The sequence below is a fragment of the Acanthisitta chloris genome, unplaced genomic scaffold, assembly GCF_000695815.1.
Source record: "Acanthisitta chloris isolate BGI_N310 unplaced genomic scaffold, ASM69581v1 scaffold23281, whole genome shotgun sequence".
NCBI lineage: Eukaryota > Metazoa > Chordata > Aves > Passeriformes > Acanthisittidae > Acanthisitta > Acanthisitta chloris.
Genome location: NW_008655782.1, coordinates 1 through 19977, shown reverse-complemented (window position 1 = coordinate 19977; position 19977 = coordinate 1). Strand labels below are relative to the sequence as shown.

The window sequence follows — 19977 nt, the reverse complement described above, 5'->3', positions numbered from 1 at the left end:
AGGAAGAGCCAGGCTGGAGCAGGATTCAAGTAAAGACATATCAGGAATAACTCTCCCGTTCTACTGCTTAATCCTGCTATTTTATAATCTTCCCAAACCCTGGGTATCCACACGGCACAGAAGGGGTTTCTTTGTGAGAATCATGTCTTGATTATCAAGCCCAGCAGCCTCCCTGTGTTCTGCCTCCTGAGCCCATGCCAAGGGTCCAACTGTCCGTGCCCAAACCTGCTGCACGCGGTGCTGAGGGGAAGGATTCCATGTGTTCCCAACAGCAAGCTCTGCATCCATTGGGGAGATTTTTAGAAGCAAAACAAAACACAGGAAGCTCAGAATAAAAATCCAAAGGGATTCCAAGACGTAAAAAAAGAGGTTTTGCTTTAAGAGTGGTGAATTTGAAAACTAATGTTGCTGCTGCTCTTTGCTCAGGGTTGGCTTTCCCCCTTGCCAACAAACCCCTGAGTGCACAACCAACCCAAGCACCATGGAACAAACACATGTTTTCAATTTTGTGTTTAATTTTGGGGTTTGCTCAACTGCAAGTCAAAAATAACCTTTTGGGCATCTTTGCAAGCCCAGGATCATGTCAACACAGCCATTTCCAAGCACATAAAGCACTGTTCACATTAGGCTTTGCTAATAGAACTAATCCAGCAAGTTTTCCTATCATGGGCTCATCTTGCCGTGGCAAGTAAGGTTTATACAGGTTCCCTAAATGGGTGAAAGCTCTCTCAGCAAAACTACACCTCTGCTGACACAACAGCTTTTATAATCTGACTTTTGCTGGCTTAGCTATATTGATAAAAAATGAACAAACCAAACCAAGCACTCACCCTTACCCATGCAGATAAGCTGACAAAAACTTGCCACTGAATAACTGGCCCAGTAATTATGGTCCTGGCTGAGGATGGGGGAGAAACAGGTTCAAATCCCTGCTCTGTCTGATCCAAACCTGCTCTTTTTTGGGTTCCAGATCCAAACCACTTAAGCAGAACATGGGAATATCACCATCAGCTTTTTCTAGGCAGATACTCAAGGTCGGCAGCCTAACTACCCCATTTCTGATGAGAAACAGTCCTGTTTCAACTTATCACTGAAATAAAAACAATTTTGCCCAATAAATCATCATGTTTTGCTAAGAGATAATTCAGCTGGAAAAAAAAAAAGTGTTCCAACCAGATTTAATTCTCATGCTAAAAATGCAGCCAGAGTCTGCAAACACATGCAGCTCCTATGCAGTAAAGTTTTGAGGACAATGTAGTTATCTTTGCTGCTTCACAACATGCATGAGCATAAGCCTTACATTGGAATTACTTCATGAAGAACAGCAGCAGAAATCTTCGTAAAAGTGATTTAAAAAAGATAGGAAAAATTGTTGTCCGGGAGAATAGAAAACAGAGGTTACAATTCCACTGCTGATTTCAAGCAGAGGGAGCTATTGTACAGGGAGAGAGGAGCAGGATAAGCTGCACAGGGAGAGAACTAAGCCAGCAACACCAGCAGTGCTGTAAAACCTGAGAGTTTGTTAGCAGTGACTGAATCATGACACAATTGCCAAGAGAAATGCAACAAAAGCTGATCAAGAAGACACAGACCTACTAAATTTCAAGGTATAATCATGTATACATATTCACATTAATTTAATTCTATTCCAGCTGTGGATTGCACTGTGCTTTCCTTACCAAAACGAAAGGAACACTGTTTTTTTGAAGCCTTGCCTTATGATTTACACTCGACCCCAAACACACCCTAAAGAACAATACCTGCCAAAACAAGACAGCAACCACCAAATTCACACTACATCTTCTAAACGGGGAGTGAAACTGGACTGTGTGGGTTGTTGGCTTGTTTTTCAAAGAAGGCAGTGCTAGCAGCAGGCTGAAAAAAATTCTTACCTTCTATACTAACTGAAAAAGGCATAGTTAGTATATGGTTAGTGGAGTTAAAAGGGAAGTTCACTCCCACAGTGGGACTCTGGGGCTGTCTCCACGTTAACAGACCAGCTAGAGCCATTCCAAGTTACTAAACTGCAATACCTACCCTGAGGCTCCAGATTCGTTTCACTTGGCTCACATTAAGCCAGATAATAGTGATTTTTAGTCACTAAAAGTCAAGACCAGATTTCAGTCTCTGCTCCAAAGTGAAAGGCTCATTTACTTGGATGGAGTTTACAGGCTGGGAAGAAATTTCCCAAATCCAAAGCTGAGATGTTGTTGTAATGGAACTGGGCTAGAATACAGAAGGGACTCAACTTCAGTGGTTCAAGAAATGATTACATGCCTTTGCATTAGAGCAGAGGGAGCCCCATGCAACTTGGTCCCCCTTAAAATGGGCATGAATCACTAAGGTTGGAAAAGACCTCCAAGATCATCATGAACTGAACTTAGTACATTTAAAGAGGAACTTTTACCTTTACTGAAGGATTCCTTTGTGGGAATAAACCATTTAGAAAAAACAAGGAAAGGAATCACTCTGCAAAGTAAGGCTAAGAGGAGACAAACCCCCTTAGCTCACAAGCACTGACACAAACTCCTTTTTAAAGCAAGAACTACATGTAAAAAGTTGGCCACTTGCATAAACAGTGGAAGCTGCCCCCTGCCATGCAGCAGCAGCAGCCCAGGACGTTGGCCTCCAGGTAACCCTTTGAGGAACTCGTATGTTGTAGATGGTGTCTTTTCCTTTGTGCCCGAGCCAGCCACAGAGTATATGAACTTGTTTAAAATAGTCACAATTTATTCATACTTAGCACACCATATATTTAACTATGTTGAACCATAGGTTTTCCCTTCCCCCCCTACTGCTCCTCATCAAAATCCACAAATGTTTCCTGGAGTCCAGGTGTCAAATTTTTCCTCTCATTTTCAGAGCCTCATTTGTTCTGGATTCATTTAGCAGAGGAGAGTCAAGCAGGGGCCACTGCAGTTGCTGCCTCTGGGATCCCTGGCTTTGGAGCAGTATGAAGCCTCTTAAAAACCTGAGCTCTGCTGAAATGTTAAGAGTCCCAGGAGCAGTGAGTTCAGAGAGTCCTACATGCAATGCTGGAGCAGGCACTTTATTGTGGCTTCGAGTGATTTGATTGCCATGGGCACCACCAATTCATGCTCAACTATTGGAGGGCCTTAGGAAGCAACTCTGGAAACAGAACCACTGCAGCTTACCTCTGCCCATCACACTGGAAAATTAAATGATAAACCAGAGCGAGTCTTTCCTTGTCCTTTCCAAAACGTGAGGTGTGCAGCAGCCAAGAGAGGGCACTCCAGGCCAGCCCAGCTCCACACCACCGCAGGCGTTTCATGCTCTGAGTCCATCCCCATCTGTCCATCCCCAGCAGACCCTCACTAGGCTGAGGACGAGGAGCAGCCCAGCCCAAGCAGCAGCCCGTAGCTATGACTCCATTGGATGGAAGCAGCTACCACGTTTGCCGGGGTTTTGTTTGTGTTTTCCTTTTTTAAAGGCTCATATGAAAATGTAAGACAAAGCTGCGGGTGACTGACATTCCCTGTGCAAAGTCACTCTCACTTAGTTACAGGCTATATTAGTTTTGGCATCACTTAAGATCTAAATCCAGCTAGCCTGACTTCCTAGAATATTTCAGCTTTCTTCAAGCAACAAACTGCCTGCTGCCACGAAAACACACATCCAAAATAGCATGGTGAAGGATCCCAAAAGAAACAGTTTGAAACTTGTTTTCCCTCCCTGTACCATTTTTTGATTTATCTGAACATTTTTACAAGTGCCAATTTGTATACTGCAGGTTTTTGCGAGAGAGCCAAAACAAACGCATTCGAGCTCAGAGGTCAGAGCAACTCAGCTTCATTACATTTTGCATGGGACCACTTCCAGGGCTAACATACATAGCCATATTTAAAACTCTTCAGTGAATAAAGACTGGAGGACCCTTAGACACAACACTGTTGATGTTGTACAAGGAGAATACCTTGTCAACAATGAGAAGGACCCAAAGCATTTTATGTTTGTGTTATTATGTAGAACAAAGGTAGAACTGCACATGAGTAATGTACCTGTGTGCTCAGTATTGTGAAATTACTCAAAACACTTGTCTGTGCTCTCATTTTGTGAGGTGTCAGTCATTCCCTTTGCAGAGCCACCCTCCACAGCAACACCAACGATGCCAATGGGATACAAGATTCCCGACTGATAAGCACCCTGCAGCCTTTTCAAAGCACTAAGTACCTCCCAACAGGCAGGTAAGAGAGGGACAGCCAGCTGTGAGTGAGGTCTGATTCCCTCCTTAAGGTGGCCTCAATTTAGGACTGAGACTCAAGTTCCAAATCTTCTGTTCATTCACTCCAACATGTTTACAGGAGTTGGCTGCAGGAACTGCCAGAGGTACTCTAAAGCCTGAAAAAACATCCCTGAGAAAGTGCTCAACTAGTTTTTGTGAGATCCACTGCATCAGAGTGAAATTCAAAGCGTTTCAGACCTGTTTCTGCCTCTTGCACTTGCATTAGATTGCAGTCAGCAGGACTGCTCAGGAAGCAGATTACACAACGCACAGCCTCTGGCTGTACCAAGGAAATAAACTACAGGCTGATGTGCTGAAGCAACACAAACTCAAATACACACAGGTATTCAGGGAGGAACGCTGAACTTTGCTGTGATGTAAGGCAAAGCACTGGAAATAAAACATAACTATTTATTGATCTGCAGTGAGGGAATAAAGCAATGAATTTCAGAAGCTCTGGTGTGCAGCCGGCATTAATCAAAACTTCTGTTGTGGGAAATGTCAGCAAAGAAACAGGAATTCACAGGGAAAAACAACAGAAACAAACCACCCAGAGCCCCACCCAAAGGAGGAGAGAACAGCAAAAGAAGAGGAGGAGGTGGCACAATGGGTTTCCCACACCAGGCTTTCATCATCTACCATCTGAAATCATATCAGCCTTCTCCAGCAAGAACCAACACAGTGGCCAGCGATGACTCAAGCCCGCGTGGGTCTGGCAGGGCTGGCACAGCCTCCACTCATCTGCTGTGGAACAGGGACACACAGCAGAGAGCTGGGACCAAAGTGCCCCCAGGAAATCATCAAAAGGAAAACATCTTATTGCTATTCTCAAATAAAAAGATCAAAGATAGGCACTGACTATGGGTGTTTTGAAAGTGTCACCGTGCAGTGGACTCAGGTGCATGTAGCTATCTTTTAATTTATCAAACTTCTCAATCAACCTAAGGTTTTATCCCCCTTTCATATATGCTCTCAACAGAACTAAAGTCACAGGGATTACATTCATTAGACTCTCTTAATATCTTAGACTTCCAGACTTTCCAGCTCCAGAGAAAACACAGTGAGTGCTGACTACAGGGAAAAGCCACAGAGATAAGGGAAAAAATCCCTGAACTCACAAGGAAATGGAGGAAAGCCACTGTATGATGAGATAAAGAAGGGATAGAGATGTGTGGGAATGAAGGAAAAAATACCAACAAGCCAAGGGGAAAAGCATAAACGGTATCATCTACAGAACCTGCATTCAGTGGGTCTTAACACACATTGTGGGTCTGGCCAGCTTTCAGATTCAAAGAATCCCTGAGATAAAAATCCACCCAGAGAGCCCAGCAGCACTTCCACCAGTGAGGTATGCTGGCCTCAACACTGGGAACAGCCTGTGGAAGTGCAGGATGTGTTTCCACACAAACCAGAGCTCTCCTCTGCGTGGAGAGCTTGCTTCACAAACAATGAACGCAGGGATTATGGAAGATTTGCTATAGAAAAAGCAGCAAAAGGAAAGTAGGGACATAGGACAGGCTGTTTTTTTTGCAACAAGGATCTGCAAATAGTGACTTGGCCCAAAGAATCACTGAGTGGTTTGGGTTGGAAGGGACCTTAAAGCTCATCTCATTCCACTCCTGCCATGGGCAGGGACACCTTCCACCAGCCCAGGTTGCTCCAAGACACATCCAACCTGACCTGGAACACTTCAAGGGATAGGGAAAGGCAGTGAGAAGAGACTGAAAAACCTCCAAGTGTGGTAGTACTATTTGGATTTGGGGAGCAGCATCTTCCAGAGGGGTGAGGTATTAAGGAAACAGAATACCTCATAACTTCCATGACTTTTCAAAATACTTCATGCTTATCCATCAGCACCAACATTCACCTCAAATCTCATCGGCTCAGAACAGATTTGGAGCTGTCTGGGCTGAGCTTTTACACACCCATCGCTCCACTGTCTCCACATGCCCACTGCCAGACCAGCACAGCTTCCTCTAGTCTCCTCTAGTCTCCTGCTGAGATTTACCAAGTGGTTTACAGAAAATGTAGCTACAGTTTTGTCCCTTTAAATTCTCGCCTTCTCTCGCAGGCAGAAGACATCTGTGGAATAATAATGAATTTCTTTGGTTTGGGTTTTTTTGTTTTTATTAAAAGCTATTCTTCCTAAGCAGGAAATGAAAAAGAACAACCAGATTGGAGAATTTAGGAGAATAGGGAAAACATTTCAAAAGGTTAATAATAATAATACTGCTTAGCATTTATTTCAAGGATATGTGACAAAGCAAAGAAAAACAGATGTTCTCAGTAATGCTCCAGTTTCTCTGCAAACTCAGGTATTGTCCACAGCAGTGGCTGCTGCAGCTCACAAAAGACTGGAGGGATGCCCCTAGGATATCCCACTTTGCTCTACAAGACAGCAAAAGGAGGGCTAAGTTGGATCTCCATCCTTTAATGGATGTGGGGGGGAAACATAGTGATACAGGATGAGGAAAATCCTGAGGTACTTAATGCCTTCTTTGCTTTAATAGTCAGACCAGTTAGTCTCTGGGTACTGAACCCCCTGAGCTGGAAGAGACAGGGATGGGGAGCAGAATGAAGCTCTCATAATCCAAAGGGGAAATGGTGAGCGATCTGCTCCACCCCTTAGACATCCACAGGTCTCTGGCGATGGATGAGATCCATCCAAGGGCACTGCAGGAGCCAGTGGAAGAGCCCACCAAGCCATCATCCATCATTTATTAGCCTGGCTAACTGGGGAAATTCCAGTTGACTGCAAGTTGGCAAATGTGACTCCCATCTACAAGAAGAGCTGGAAGGAGGATGCAGGGCACTACAGGCTTGGTAGCCTGACCTTGGTGCCAGGAAGATCATCTTGAGTGCTGTCATGCAACATGTACAGGACAACCAGGGGATCATGCCCAGTCAGCATAGGTTTGTGAAAGGCAAGTCCTGCTTGTCTAACCTGGTCTCCTGCTACAAGGTAACCTGCTGCCCTGGTTTTGGCTGGAATAACCCACGGTTGAGATAAGACCAGTTTAATAATTGAACAAAGCAAAAGATAATAACAATACTAATATAAATATAATGAAAAGGGACATGACAAAAAAACCAGAGAGATACCTACCCTGTTCCTGAGCAGCAACTCCTTCCATTTATATACTGAGCATGATGCCCTACAGTATGGACTATCCCTTTGGCTACTTCTCTTCAACTGTCCTAGCTTCTTGTGCACCTCCTCACTGGTAGAGCATGGGAAACTGAGAAGTCCTTGACTTAGAGTAATTGCTACTTAGCAACAACTTAAACATCAGTGTGTTATCAACATTATTCTCATGCTAAATCCAAAACACAGAACTGCACCAGATACTAGGACAAAAATTAACTCTATCCCAGCCAAAAGCAGGACACAGTCTACCTAGACTTTAGTAAAGCCTTTGACACTGTTTCTCACAGCATTCTCCTAGAGACACTGGCTGTGCACAGCTTGGATGGCCAAGAAGGCAAATGGCATCCTAGCTTGTGTCAGCAATAGTGTGTCCAGCAGGGGAGTGACCACTCCCCTGTGCTAAACACTTGTGAGGCACCTCAAATCCTAGGGTCAGTTTTGGGCCCCTCATGACAAGAAAGACATTGAGGGGTTGGAGTGTGTCCATGGAAGAGAACAGAGCTGGGGTAGGGTCTGGAGCACAAGTCTGATGAGGAGCAGCTGAGGGAGCTGTGGGGGCACAGCCTGGAGAATAGGAGGCTCGAGGGGACCTTATTGCTCTCTACAACTCCCTGCCAGGAGGTGCAACAAGGTGGGGTCAGGCTCTGCTCCCACGGAACAAGGGACAGGACAAGAAGAAAAAGCCTCAAGTTGTGCCAGGGGAGGTTTAGACTGGATATTAGGGGAAATTCCTTCCTGGAAAGGGCTGTCCAGCCCTGGCACAGATGCCCAGGGCAGTGGTGGAGTCATCATTCATGGAGGGATTTAAAAGCCATCTGGATGTGGCACCTGGGGACATAGTTAGCAGTGGCCTTGGCAGTGCTGGGGTACCAGTTGAACACCATTGTCTTGAGGGCTTTTCCAACCTAAATAATTCTGTGATTCTATGAGATTCCTTCCTAACTTCTCAGAGTCAGACTGAGGACCAGCCAAGCCCAGTGTCAGGGCATACTCAAGCCCCATCCTGATTTCCTGCCTCCACATTCTCTACCTCAGCAAGCTATCCCGTGATTCTGCTTGTATCTCACATGGAGATACTCAGTCTCTTTGATTTCTTATTAAAGTGGTCTCTGGTCTCCCAATGCTTTAGTACTGTTGCACTGAGGTTTTGGAAACCACTAATCATGAACACCCTAGAAACTTCACTAGGAATGTGCTCAATTGCATTCACTGGCTCTTCAGTCCTGAAAAGTAGTATTTAAGCTGAACTCCAAGAGAATTTTTCAAAAAGCTACATTGAATTCAATTCATGACACACTATTAAGAATTATTTTACACATGAAGCAGCTTAATATGATTTAAAGGATGTAGAACTTTCCCATAGGGGGAGAGAAGCAAATCCTCCGTGAGATGAGTACCAACACAGTTGGTACTGAGGCTTACAGAACTTTGATGTTAATGAATGTGGATGGGTTGTAGAGATGGGAGAAAAGCTGCCTTTATCAGTTTTCCCAGTACCAAGCTGATAGCCATTGTAAAACTGCTTTTTAATACAGCTGTGCAGCTTTTGCCAGTAAGCCACAGGTTTCCATCACATGATCAGGTGAAAATGTGCTTAACAAAGATGTGAATATGCCTCTTTGTTCATAACAAACTTATCACAAGACAGACAAAGCTCAAATTATCACAAGAGGGCAAATGTTTAGCCAGTAACATGTCAAAGCATTCCAGCCTGCATCTCACTGTTGAACAGGCCAAGGAAGAAAAAGAAAAACCATAATCTAGTTGAATACCACCTTCTACAAATAAGAAGTCAGTTTGCTTTTTTCTAACTCTACATCTGGAGCCTGTTTGTTTGGGGCATAAAGAAAAGAGGAAAGATATTTGGAGACACTTAAATTGCTTCACTTCCTGCCGTGAATGACTATGCAGTGATTTTGTCAGAAAAGAGAAAATAATTGTTTCCCATGCTCCCTGAGAGAAGGACAAAACATAACCTGCTGAATGTGCAGCAGAAAAAGACTTTGGTTCAACAGCGAGAAAAAACTGCTACTGATAATAAAGTGAAGCCCAGAACTCAGGCAGCTGTGGGGTCCCTATTGCTAGGCTACAGTAAGAGCTCCTGGAGCACTGACCCAGGCAGACTAAGGCAGGCACACTTCATGCTGCTTCAGGCCTGGGTAACATGAAGCTCATGGAGTGCTGACCTGCCTCTTAGTGCTTCCATGGACCCATGTTGGGAAGAACCACTTGGAACAGGTGAGCCCACAACCTCCTGCAGCCCAACGGCTCTATAGGGCAGCTGAGTACTGTGCAAAAGCAACCAAGCACTGAGGACTTACTTTTCTCCACAGACAGGGAGAAACAGCATCTCACAGGCATTCTTAAGAGCCATGTAAAATGTCAATCCTCCCCGTTCCACCCCTCACCCTCTCCAGTTTCACGCACTCTAAACCAGCTGCTTTAAAAAGACTCTGACTTCAAAGCACAGTAAATTAAGCTCCACAGAAAGTCCATTCAGCTTTTTGTTTAATTTGATAAAAGCTCATCAGACCATTCAAGTTACCTTCTGGTCAATACTGCCTCGAGAAATCTGCAATTCAGCTACCTGTGGTTTTTCCAGTATTTCTGTAAAACATTACTGACAGGATCTGTCAGCCTGCAATGCATCAGGTCTTTGCTAAACACTGTTTAAGGGCTCAAAGTACCTTTTATACTACTGTGATTTCTTGTTTTTCTCTAGAAGTCTTCATCTTGTGGGATGTTTCTTTCCTCTTGCTCTAATGCCCTGGGCTCACCATCATTTTTAGACAGCATTTCTCCTCTATTTTAACCTGATGACATGTCTATTAATTTCTTCCTAGGAAAAAGGGATTGGTCTCAATAACAACAACTCAGCTCTTGACTCGCTGGTTAGGAGGCTTGATGGGGCTCTGAGCAACCTGATCTAGTGGAATCTGTCCCTGCCCACAGCAGAGGGGTTGGAACTAGATGATCTTTGAGGTCCCTTCCAACCCAAACCAGTCTGTGATTCTATGATTAGCTCCAGGCTAGACAAAGTTACTGCTAAGCTGGATACTTTCAGGTCTATTGGCAAAGAACAATACATAAGCTGACCATAGCCCCTTCCATCCCAGATGATCCCAAAGCACTCGACAAACAGCGTCCTAGATCCCTCATCCACCATCCAAACACACTTGCCACTAACTGTGCCAGCAGCACTACATAAAATCTAGTTAAGAGGTGAAAGGGAGAGCAACTTCTCCAACTGAAATTACAAGGAAATGAAAGGAGGTAGAGTACATTACTTCATGGAGAGGTTGGCCAGGAGACTGAACAGCACACCTCTTTAAAGTCCAAAAGCCTTCTGCAGGCTTCCCATCTAAGCATCATCAGGAAAAAGCAGTGCCCGGCCTAAGAGATTTGACAAGATCCCAACACAGTACTGACAACAGAAAAATACACAGAAGATTTCACTTTAAGACCTCTTCAGTGTTGCTTATTTCAATAAGCCATCGCACAGGAAGGAAAATAATCCAGTGAACCCCATAATTTGAGGAATACACAGGATCAGCCTCCCATCCACCTCCCCTCTCACCAAGCACTGACCTTGCTGCCAACAGAGCAGCAATCAAAGACTTTAGATTTCCTATCACATAATTACAAATAGGATGCTTAGAAAAGGGGGAATAAGAGGGATTTTTTATACATGGTGATCATGGGAAGCTGACGAATATCCTATATAAATACAGTCCTGATATAGCAAAGGGGTAAGTCTACTTTATTTCTCCAATGGAATCCCAAGTTTTAGGAACATGTGCACAACCTTATTAAAAAGAGGTGGCTCTGCTTTAAGCCTTTAAATCCCTAAAGACAGACCAAAGAAAACACAGGACAAAGTAGAAATACTATTGATTATGCATAATTGGTATAATTAATTTGTAATTAGTTCATTAAAACATATAGGCATTGGAATTATGCTTGTACATTTCTGGGAATATCCTGCAAGTCCCTTGGGATATGCTTATCATTTATTTGATAGATGAAACATTATTAGAAAGACAGCCCATTAAAAATTAATATGCCAGAGTAATAATTTCTCTATCTCAGCATTCAGTTTTCTACTTCCACAGATTCCTATTCTGCCTCACAAAGAGTTTTTATTAATTCTGTTTCCCAGAGTGTGACTTGGGAAGCTCAGCATTCAGGACAACTGAGGCACAACATCCTTCATGCTGAGTGTGCAGTTAGTTTTGAGAAACAAAAAGACAAATAAATTATATACCATCAGAGCATTCAGTACCACATCTAACTGCATAATCAGAATTAAGATGGAAAGGTAAAAAGCCTTGTGCTTCAAAACAAGTACTAGACACGGATGGAAAACAGTACGAAGAAACTTCCAGAGCACTGGAAGCAGCCTGGTCTGTAATTTCTGAGCAGCATTCTGCTTCTGCAGTGTGTCTGGCATCGCTCACTGTCAGAAATAAGCAGGTCTGTGTGAGCAGGACTTCAGGGGTTCTTAAATACTACAGCTAACAGCCACCAGACTCTCACCAGAAGAGACTGAAATGGGCTGGTACACAATGGCACTGCAGTGGCATTTCAAAGGTGTTATCACACCTTGGTGTAGGGGGAAAGTATGATGGCATAATAGTCCCTCCCTTGTTTTTTAGCTCTGATGCCACTTCACTATTCCTACTGATCTTTCCGAAGTCTTTCCACTATTTCTGAAGTGTCATTTCAATCAACAGCCACAGAAATAATTTGATCTTAAAAACCCAGAGTACAGTCGCATCACTGCCGAGTCAGGTATGGGAGATCGAACTTTCCTTAAATTTCTGTACTGGATAGAGTCAGTTCTTGTGTGTAATTAGCAGCACCAGCAATGGCCTTCTGCTCAAGATCTATTCTTAAACAGTGTTTCCTCCCCTCCACCAACACTAATCCGAGAATCATAGAATTTAAGGTTTGGAATGGACCTTACTGATCATCCAGCCCCAAGCCCCTGCCATTGGGCGGGGACACGTCACTAGATCAGGTTGCTCAAGGCCTCATCCAGTCTGGCCTTGAACACTGCCAGGGTCAGGGCAGCCACCACATCTCTGGGCAACCTATTCCAATGCCTTACCACTCTTACAGTAAAAAACCTTTTTCTAATATCTAACCTAAACTTTCCCTCCTTCAGTTTGAACCCGTTACCCCTTGTCCTATCACTGCAGCTCCTAACAAAGAGTCCCTCTCCAGCTCCCTTGTAGGCCCTTCAGATATGCACTTGATGCATGAAGCTAGGCCATGGGAAGACTCATCTTTATATAAGAAAAATCTAAAAAAAACCCCCTAAAAATCATTATTCAAAAGGAGCAAAATCAATAGTGGATATGTAGCCCCAGCCCTGGCAGTGTTCACAGCCAGGTTGTCTAAAGCCTTGAGCAACCTGTTCTGGCGGGAGGTGTTCCTACCCAGGGCAGGGGGTTGGGGCTGGATGATCCCTAAGCTCCATCCCAACCCCTTAACATTCTGTGATTCTGCGTAGTGCAAGTAGTATCATTTGCCATTATAAGGATTGAATTTTCTCTTGTAAAACAAAGAGTATGTGCCTAAAAAATAGTTTCAGTATTTAAAGGGTCTCCAGGTCCTTTAACCCACAATTAAACACTCTGCTATAATTTTGTGCTCTTAAGCAAATCTGCTTTAAGAATTCCCAACAGCCTCCCAGGATCCACATACAATTTTTTTTTCCCTGCCTCCAATCTAGCATGGACAATTATTTATTTCCCTTGCCTTGCACTCAAGAATGTGATGGATGTATTTACATAAACACACAGTCACAGATATCTCTCTACAGAAATTAATCTGCAGATGATGAAAAGTGTGAAAGATCTAAGAGGCAAATCCCAAACAAAAGAGCATACTTTCTACATAAATATCTTGAAATTATAAAGATCTGAGATTAAGTGGTTTACCACTCATTTAGAATTGATTAGAATGTATTTAAATTTAGCTGAAAGTACCACAACATTGCTCATGTATTTGCATCTGCGAATAAGTAAATAAAAAGCCTGTTATTAAAGCCTTCATTAATTCTGATTATATGAGAACTTAAAAGCAAATCTGTGTATTACTGCTCTGTAAAGACTCCTAGCAACTCCTTAGTGAAGCTGGCACTGCAACACAACATGTGTCAGCGAAAATGACTAACAGGATCTATTTTCAGGAATCTTAAATCACACTGGTAAAATATAGAATTAATGGTTTTGCAGACTACTTCAAATATTTTTCCTTCTAATTCATTCCCAATTCATGCCTTATTGTATCAAAAAGTGAATTTTATATCACTTGACATTTATGCACAACAGCTGAACACATTTTATTAAACTACAATGTTTAGGCAGCACTCAGATGTGATGTGTATATTATTATAGTGATCCAGCTATTTTATTTCCTTATAAATATGATGACTGGAGGTTTAAAAAATATATCACATTGACTAGAAACATGAAGAACATTTCATTCTGACTACAGATTTTGAGAGCTTCTATATATTTAACTGAAGCCAATATGTTTGAAAGAAGGATTTGTTAATTTGAGTAGAATTTTCCCCCATTAAAGTTGTCTGTGGATTCTAAGGAGTTTAACAATTAAGGATATAATCAACTCCAACTAATAAATAAAATAAATGTATTAATCCAAATTCGCATTTACAGAAACCTGAGTTTCCAACACCAATTCACCTGTCAGCCCTGACATTCCCTTTGGACTGTGAAGGTCAGTCCTGGTAAAGCTACTTCCACAAACTCTACTTTTCATGTCTTGACTCAAAGCCTGAGTGAGTATTTCTGACTTGAGTGGGACCACAGGTCCCAGACCAGCACAGGTCTATGCTCCATTTATAAATGAAAGGTGATTTGGGGCAGTGAGGGGAGAAAAAGCCAAATTCTCATTATATTTGGTACACAGGAAATGATGTTGCAATACCCAAGAACGTTCACTTTCCACACTCACAGCTGAAAAGCCATTCCAAGTTAAAACAAAATACAACAAAAACCAACCTTCCCCAACATTTAGTCATTAGAGTTAGGAGGTGCACTTCGATTAAAGATTTTGCACTTTATCATGCCCAATAATCAGAGCTTTAGAACACTTTACAATGTAGAGTTGGCTTCAAAATAAATTACTTCTGCCTATAATTTCTAGGCCCAAGTGCCAAATGAGTCACACCACAAAACATTTCAAGGCACCATACAAGACAAACGATTAAAAAGATACTTAGTTATACAGTTACATACAGTTATATATTTTAGTTATACCTGATAGTCTAAAATGCTGAATCCTAAACCATTTTTGTCTTTCTCCAGTTCAATCACCTTCACATCAGGAGACCATAATGCTAATTCCCCTTCTTCCTCCTCAGGATTAAAGTCTTCCTCAGGTTTCACCTGGAAAATAAAAGCTCTAGTTCAAATACTACACTAACTACAAACACTATTCCTTCAAGATTTTGCTTATTAATGGTGCATACATGCCCTAAAATATGACCTTTTCTGGAATTAAAACTTCACTGAACATTATGAACACAGTTTTCTCCAGCTTGCTGCCTTGAGTACTCCCCTGGGACCATGCCTACATGTTTTGAGCATCAGAGCCCAACCTGGCATACAAATACCCACGTGTTAGTCTAATTAATTGTTATTATATCACTAACCTGTTACACGTTGATGAACTTCAGTTGTCCCATTAGATGCATAAAGGAAAAATAAATAGCATAAAAGATTTAACCACAGACAGCTAATAGAAAGAGCACACCATCAGAAAAGATGAGAAGTCAAGCTGTAAATACTTTTTTCAGATAGAACAACCACAAATGTGAAGTTTTAGTTTGAGACTTTAAAGCTTCTGCGATGGAAAGAAACATTAAGCTTCATTTTTTTTTTCCCCAGTTCTATAAAAACCTACTCAGAACATGGAAGTAATCAGCTAATGGTGGCAAGGATGTGATTTAGTATAATTCAGAGCTCTCACTCACCTATTAAGGGTAAGAATGATAAATGGGATGTACAGAGTCAGCACGCAGCTCAGTGATTTACCTACCTCGTCTCTAGAGCACAATGAAACATCTCATGACCAACTTGTATAAACTCAGAAATACATGTACTGTTCCAAGAAATTATTGTCCTTTTACACAGTGCATGACATGAGAAGTCTACCTTTTGTTCTGGAGGGGAGACTCCCATGGTGGGTTCATCCACAAGTGACTCAGTGCCATCATCAAAGAGTCGCCGACAGCAAACCAACGTGAACGGGGGTGGAACCTCCTTGAGGAAAGTGACTGCCTCACGCCGGGATTTTCCATACAGCTGGACTCCGTTGACCTGAACAGAAGGGGAACACAGCCACACTAAGATAATTAAATCAACTGAATTATTTTATTTAATTTTTTTTTGTATTTATGTCTTTCCCCACCTGAGTATGAAAATTTTACCTGGGGATTCTGGCACAGCTTGTACAGTTTTATTAACATATGCTTCTGAAGAATATATTCATTATTGCAAGACTTCACTCTCTACAACTCCCTGACAGGGGCTGGAGAGAGGTGGGGGATGTCTGTCCTGCCATGGCTGCAGGGAGACGACTAGAGGGAACGCGCTTGAGCTGACACAGTGGAGGGGCAGATTAGATGTTAAGAAAAGTTTTTTCACTGTTACGGTGTTCAGGCACTGGAATAGATTTGCCCAGGGAGGTGGTGCAGTCACCATCCCTGGAAGTGTTTAAGAGGTGTCTGGATGTGGCACCGAAGGATATGGTTTAGGGTTTAGGGTTACAGCAGTGGCAGGTTAATGGTTGGACTCGATGATCTTAGAGGTTTTCTCCAACCTTGATGATTCTATGACTTAAACTTCATCTGCAAGATCTTGTGCCTACTGACTGCTACATATCTCTGCCCTTTTCGGTTTCCTTTAATTTCTTTCCTGCTCACTGTTTTTTGTAGCATAAATCTTTCCTGGAATTCTTATTTCTTTCTCACCTGTTTCTTTGCTGGGGATTTTTGTTTTAGCATTAGGCTTATGTGTTTGAATGAAAAAAAATTCCCACAATACTTTAAGAAAACATAGGTTCTAATCAATCTAACAAAGCTCTAATCAAAAACTTGAAGTCAGAACTAGCACAACCTGTTTAACACTTGGACTTGATGACCTTAGAGATGTTTCCAACCTGAATGACACTATGATTCTCAGTTTAAAATGTAACAAAGTGGCTGAAACTAAACAAGATCCTACAGAAAACATGCAAGAATGATTGTATAGTAAAAAAACCCAATTAGTGTAAGCAGTTAATCAGAAAACCCTGACAAGGGGCAAAGCTTACCATCCCATAAGCTTGAGATCCTGAATGGCAACAGAAGACCATAAGGCCATTGTTAATGGATGTCTTAAACCACAGTTTGAACCAGAAAAAATACAGACAGATAGAATAATGCTGCTTTAGAAATGGGATACTACAGTTGTACATTTTTGCCCAGAGAGGTTGTGGATGCCCCATCCTTGGGAGTGTTCAAGGCCATGCTGGATGGGGCTCTCAGCAACCTGGGCTAGTGGAAGGTGTCCCAGCCCAAACCATTCTGTAACTCTCAGAATCTACTTCCTCAGGAAAATAAACCCACAGTGATTCACCCCCTTTTAACTACTTTGTAACCTGCAATATCATGAGTGTACATATGACTGCACTATAGGAGTATCCTTAAACATGAGGAAAGCAGAACATCAGTAGGTGTCATTAATGTGAACATCAATATTGACCAGCACTACATCCCCAAAGGAGCAGAGGTTTAACCCAATGAGTGCTGTGGACTCAATCCCAACACTTCTTGTGTTTCAGGGATTTCTTACAGGCTGCTTCAAGTCTGCTCTCAGGATCAAACGTCAAAAGTTGCTGGAATGCCACCACTGTTTTAGGAATTCAACACGCATCATCATCCAAGTCACTCCACAATAGGAACCAAAGCACAGTAAGTGGAGATGATTGAAGATTCTCTCTAATACTTCCCTCCATACCCAAACTGCAATGCTAGTGCAGATGAAAACACATTTGATCCTAAGAAATAGAGCACGGAAACATACATCAGACATGTACACACCACCGGATGTGTGTACATGAGGCAGAGCCTCACCATATAAAATCACAGAATTAACCAGGTTGGAAAAGGCCTCCAAGATCAAGTCCAACCCTACCGTGGTTACTAGACCATGGCACATCCAGTCTCATCCTGAAAACCTCCAGGGATGGTGGATGCACCACCTCCCTGGGCAGCCCATTCCAATGCCTGATCATTCTCACCTTAAAAAATCTCTTCCTAATATCTAACCTAAACCTCCCCTGGCACAGCTTGAGTCTGTGCCCTCTTGTCCTCCTGCCGGTTGCCTGGGAGAGGCATACTTCCCAAGTCTTGAGAGAGACTTAGGCAAGGCTACACAGCAAGCTCACTTTAACCAACATTTTCTTCCTGATCACTTCTATTTTTTTCCCACCTTTTCCTTTGTGCTTTCTGCAGTGTAAATATAGTTTATATTGCTGGGAAACACAGAGTTCCTTTCGCAGTATATCCCAGCCAAGGAGAAAAATTGAGTGGTGTAACTGGCCTCTTGCACAGTAAGACGAACTGCTCTGGGTTTTTTCTGCAAGAATTACTGCAAGTGCTGAGCTATCAGGCTAATCCATTAGTTAATTATTTAAGCAGAAGGATCTACGCGTAAGGATTTTTTAATGCATGGAGAGTGGCAGTGTGGTGGAAAGTTACCAGCACTTCTCAGCATCCTGTGATTGATGGGGAAGAGCTACTGTGCACTCCCCAGCAGACCTGGGGACTCCCATTTCTTCTTTTTGCAGCTGCCAGAAATCAGCCTCTGAGCAGGCAAGGTGCCCTACACCCATTCATTCACCACACCACTCCACTTAGCTGTGCCATGAAATAGGAGTGACATCTTACAAAACTAGAAGGACACAAGGAAGCAATTTACTCCCAAATAAAGAACACAACGAAATTAGCTCAAATTTAGGGCAGGGGAGGAGTACCGTTTTCTAACAGAATTCAAATACATCATTAAAAATAAACATTCAACCTCAGTATATATTAAAAATATTCCTTGCTGATCACATTTTAATCCCAACTCTATCAGGCCTAGGTAGGGCTGCTTGTTTGGGGAGTGGGGCTGTCACTTTTTCCACTGCAAACCCCTATTTAAGGGGATTTATAACTTGGCTGCAAAAACAGAGCCTGGGCTAAACCTGGCATACAGAGCTTTAGCCCTGGAGCACATTTTTATTTTGTCGGGTTTTTTTTCCCCAGCTACAGAGTAGGAAAAGAATTTATGCTCACTAGGTCTGGACATACCTGTGAATTTAATTGTAAGTACACAGGAATATATAAAACGGTTAAATATACACAATTAAAGTTTCCTAAGTTACTCTACAGCACTGCACTATTGCTTTTTGTACAGAATTTTTTGTTTAGTGGCCAAGGAATTTATACAACACTTCCAGCATTCCATTAATCCTTTCCTTTAGGAATCAAGATTTCCTCCATTAAGCAGTAAGAAAATGTTTTAGGTCTTAGCGATATCAAGTATGAATTTTTGATGTTAAAAGGTGAATAAGTAAAAGCAAAATAGCTGCACACCTGACAAATCAATCTTTCAGAAGGCCTAATCCTGTTCCCATTAAACACTATTTGCATCCACTAAAAAAAGGTTCAAGTATCAAAATATTCCACCAAGAGCAAGTATTTAATGGGAAATAAATGTCTTTTCACTTGCAAGCTGAGATACTGATAGATACATGTACACAGACACACAAATAGGTATTATCTTAATATTATCAAATGTTTTTCTTGAGCAAATAGGTCTGGTCTGATTCTGGTAACTCTAAAGCTGCCCCAAAACCTCTTTATACATATTTAAACAAACTGATGTACTAGCTCATACACACAAATGTCTTTCAACACTCAACCAGCAAGTTATAATGTGTAACTGGAACCACTATTCCTAAGATTGTTGTAAATTTTTTAGGAGTGACAAATATTCAGAAAGATTATCCACCGCAAAAGCTAATGCCAAACTGTGCAAAGGACTGAGCTGCAGGACTACAAATAATTCAAGACTAACATTGTCTCTGCCCTTACAACTCTTGATACTCCTGTTAAACATTTCAGAAAGAAACTCCAACATGAAGTCATTAAGAGGTCACAAGAATTTGATATTTTGTCCATAAAGCAGGAACCAAACAGTGAAGAAAATGAATGTGACTTCCAAAGCACCACTCTACTCCCACAACTAACTCTGGAATACTACTACTGCACACACAGCAGCCAAACTGGAATTTAATACAAGCATTTTAAGAAGGCTAAGCAAACAGGAAATACATCAGTTCTATTTCTGAGGGGTTCTGCTTAGGTTTTTACCTCCAGAAGTTCATCTTCCAGTTGTAGAAGACCCAGTGCTGCAGCTGGATCATCTGAAGCAATTGATGATATATAATGATGTCCATTAAACGTGTCGAGCTCAACTCCTAATCTCAAAGTGTGGATGGGCAATAGCTGCCAAAACACAATAAG

General features: G+C 42.2%; 1 protein-coding gene across 1 annotated transcript in view; it reads right to left on the bottom strand.

Moving 5' to 3' along the window:
* LOC103811119 (inaD-like protein) overlaps nt 1-19956 on the bottom strand; it is a gene marked incomplete at its 5' end in the record, with an annotated part of 68203 nt that extends 48247 nt beyond the window's left edge. Inside the window, 3 exons of the mRNA XM_009084070.1 lie at nt 14681-14809; nt 15578-15742; nt 19825-19956. Coding sequence (XP_009082318.1) covers nt 14681-14809; nt 15578-15742; nt 19825-19956 — 426 coding nt within the window. The remainder of the gene's footprint in view (nt 1-14680; nt 14810-15577; nt 15743-19824) is intronic.
* Nucleotides 19957-19977: the final 21 nt, after the last annotated feature.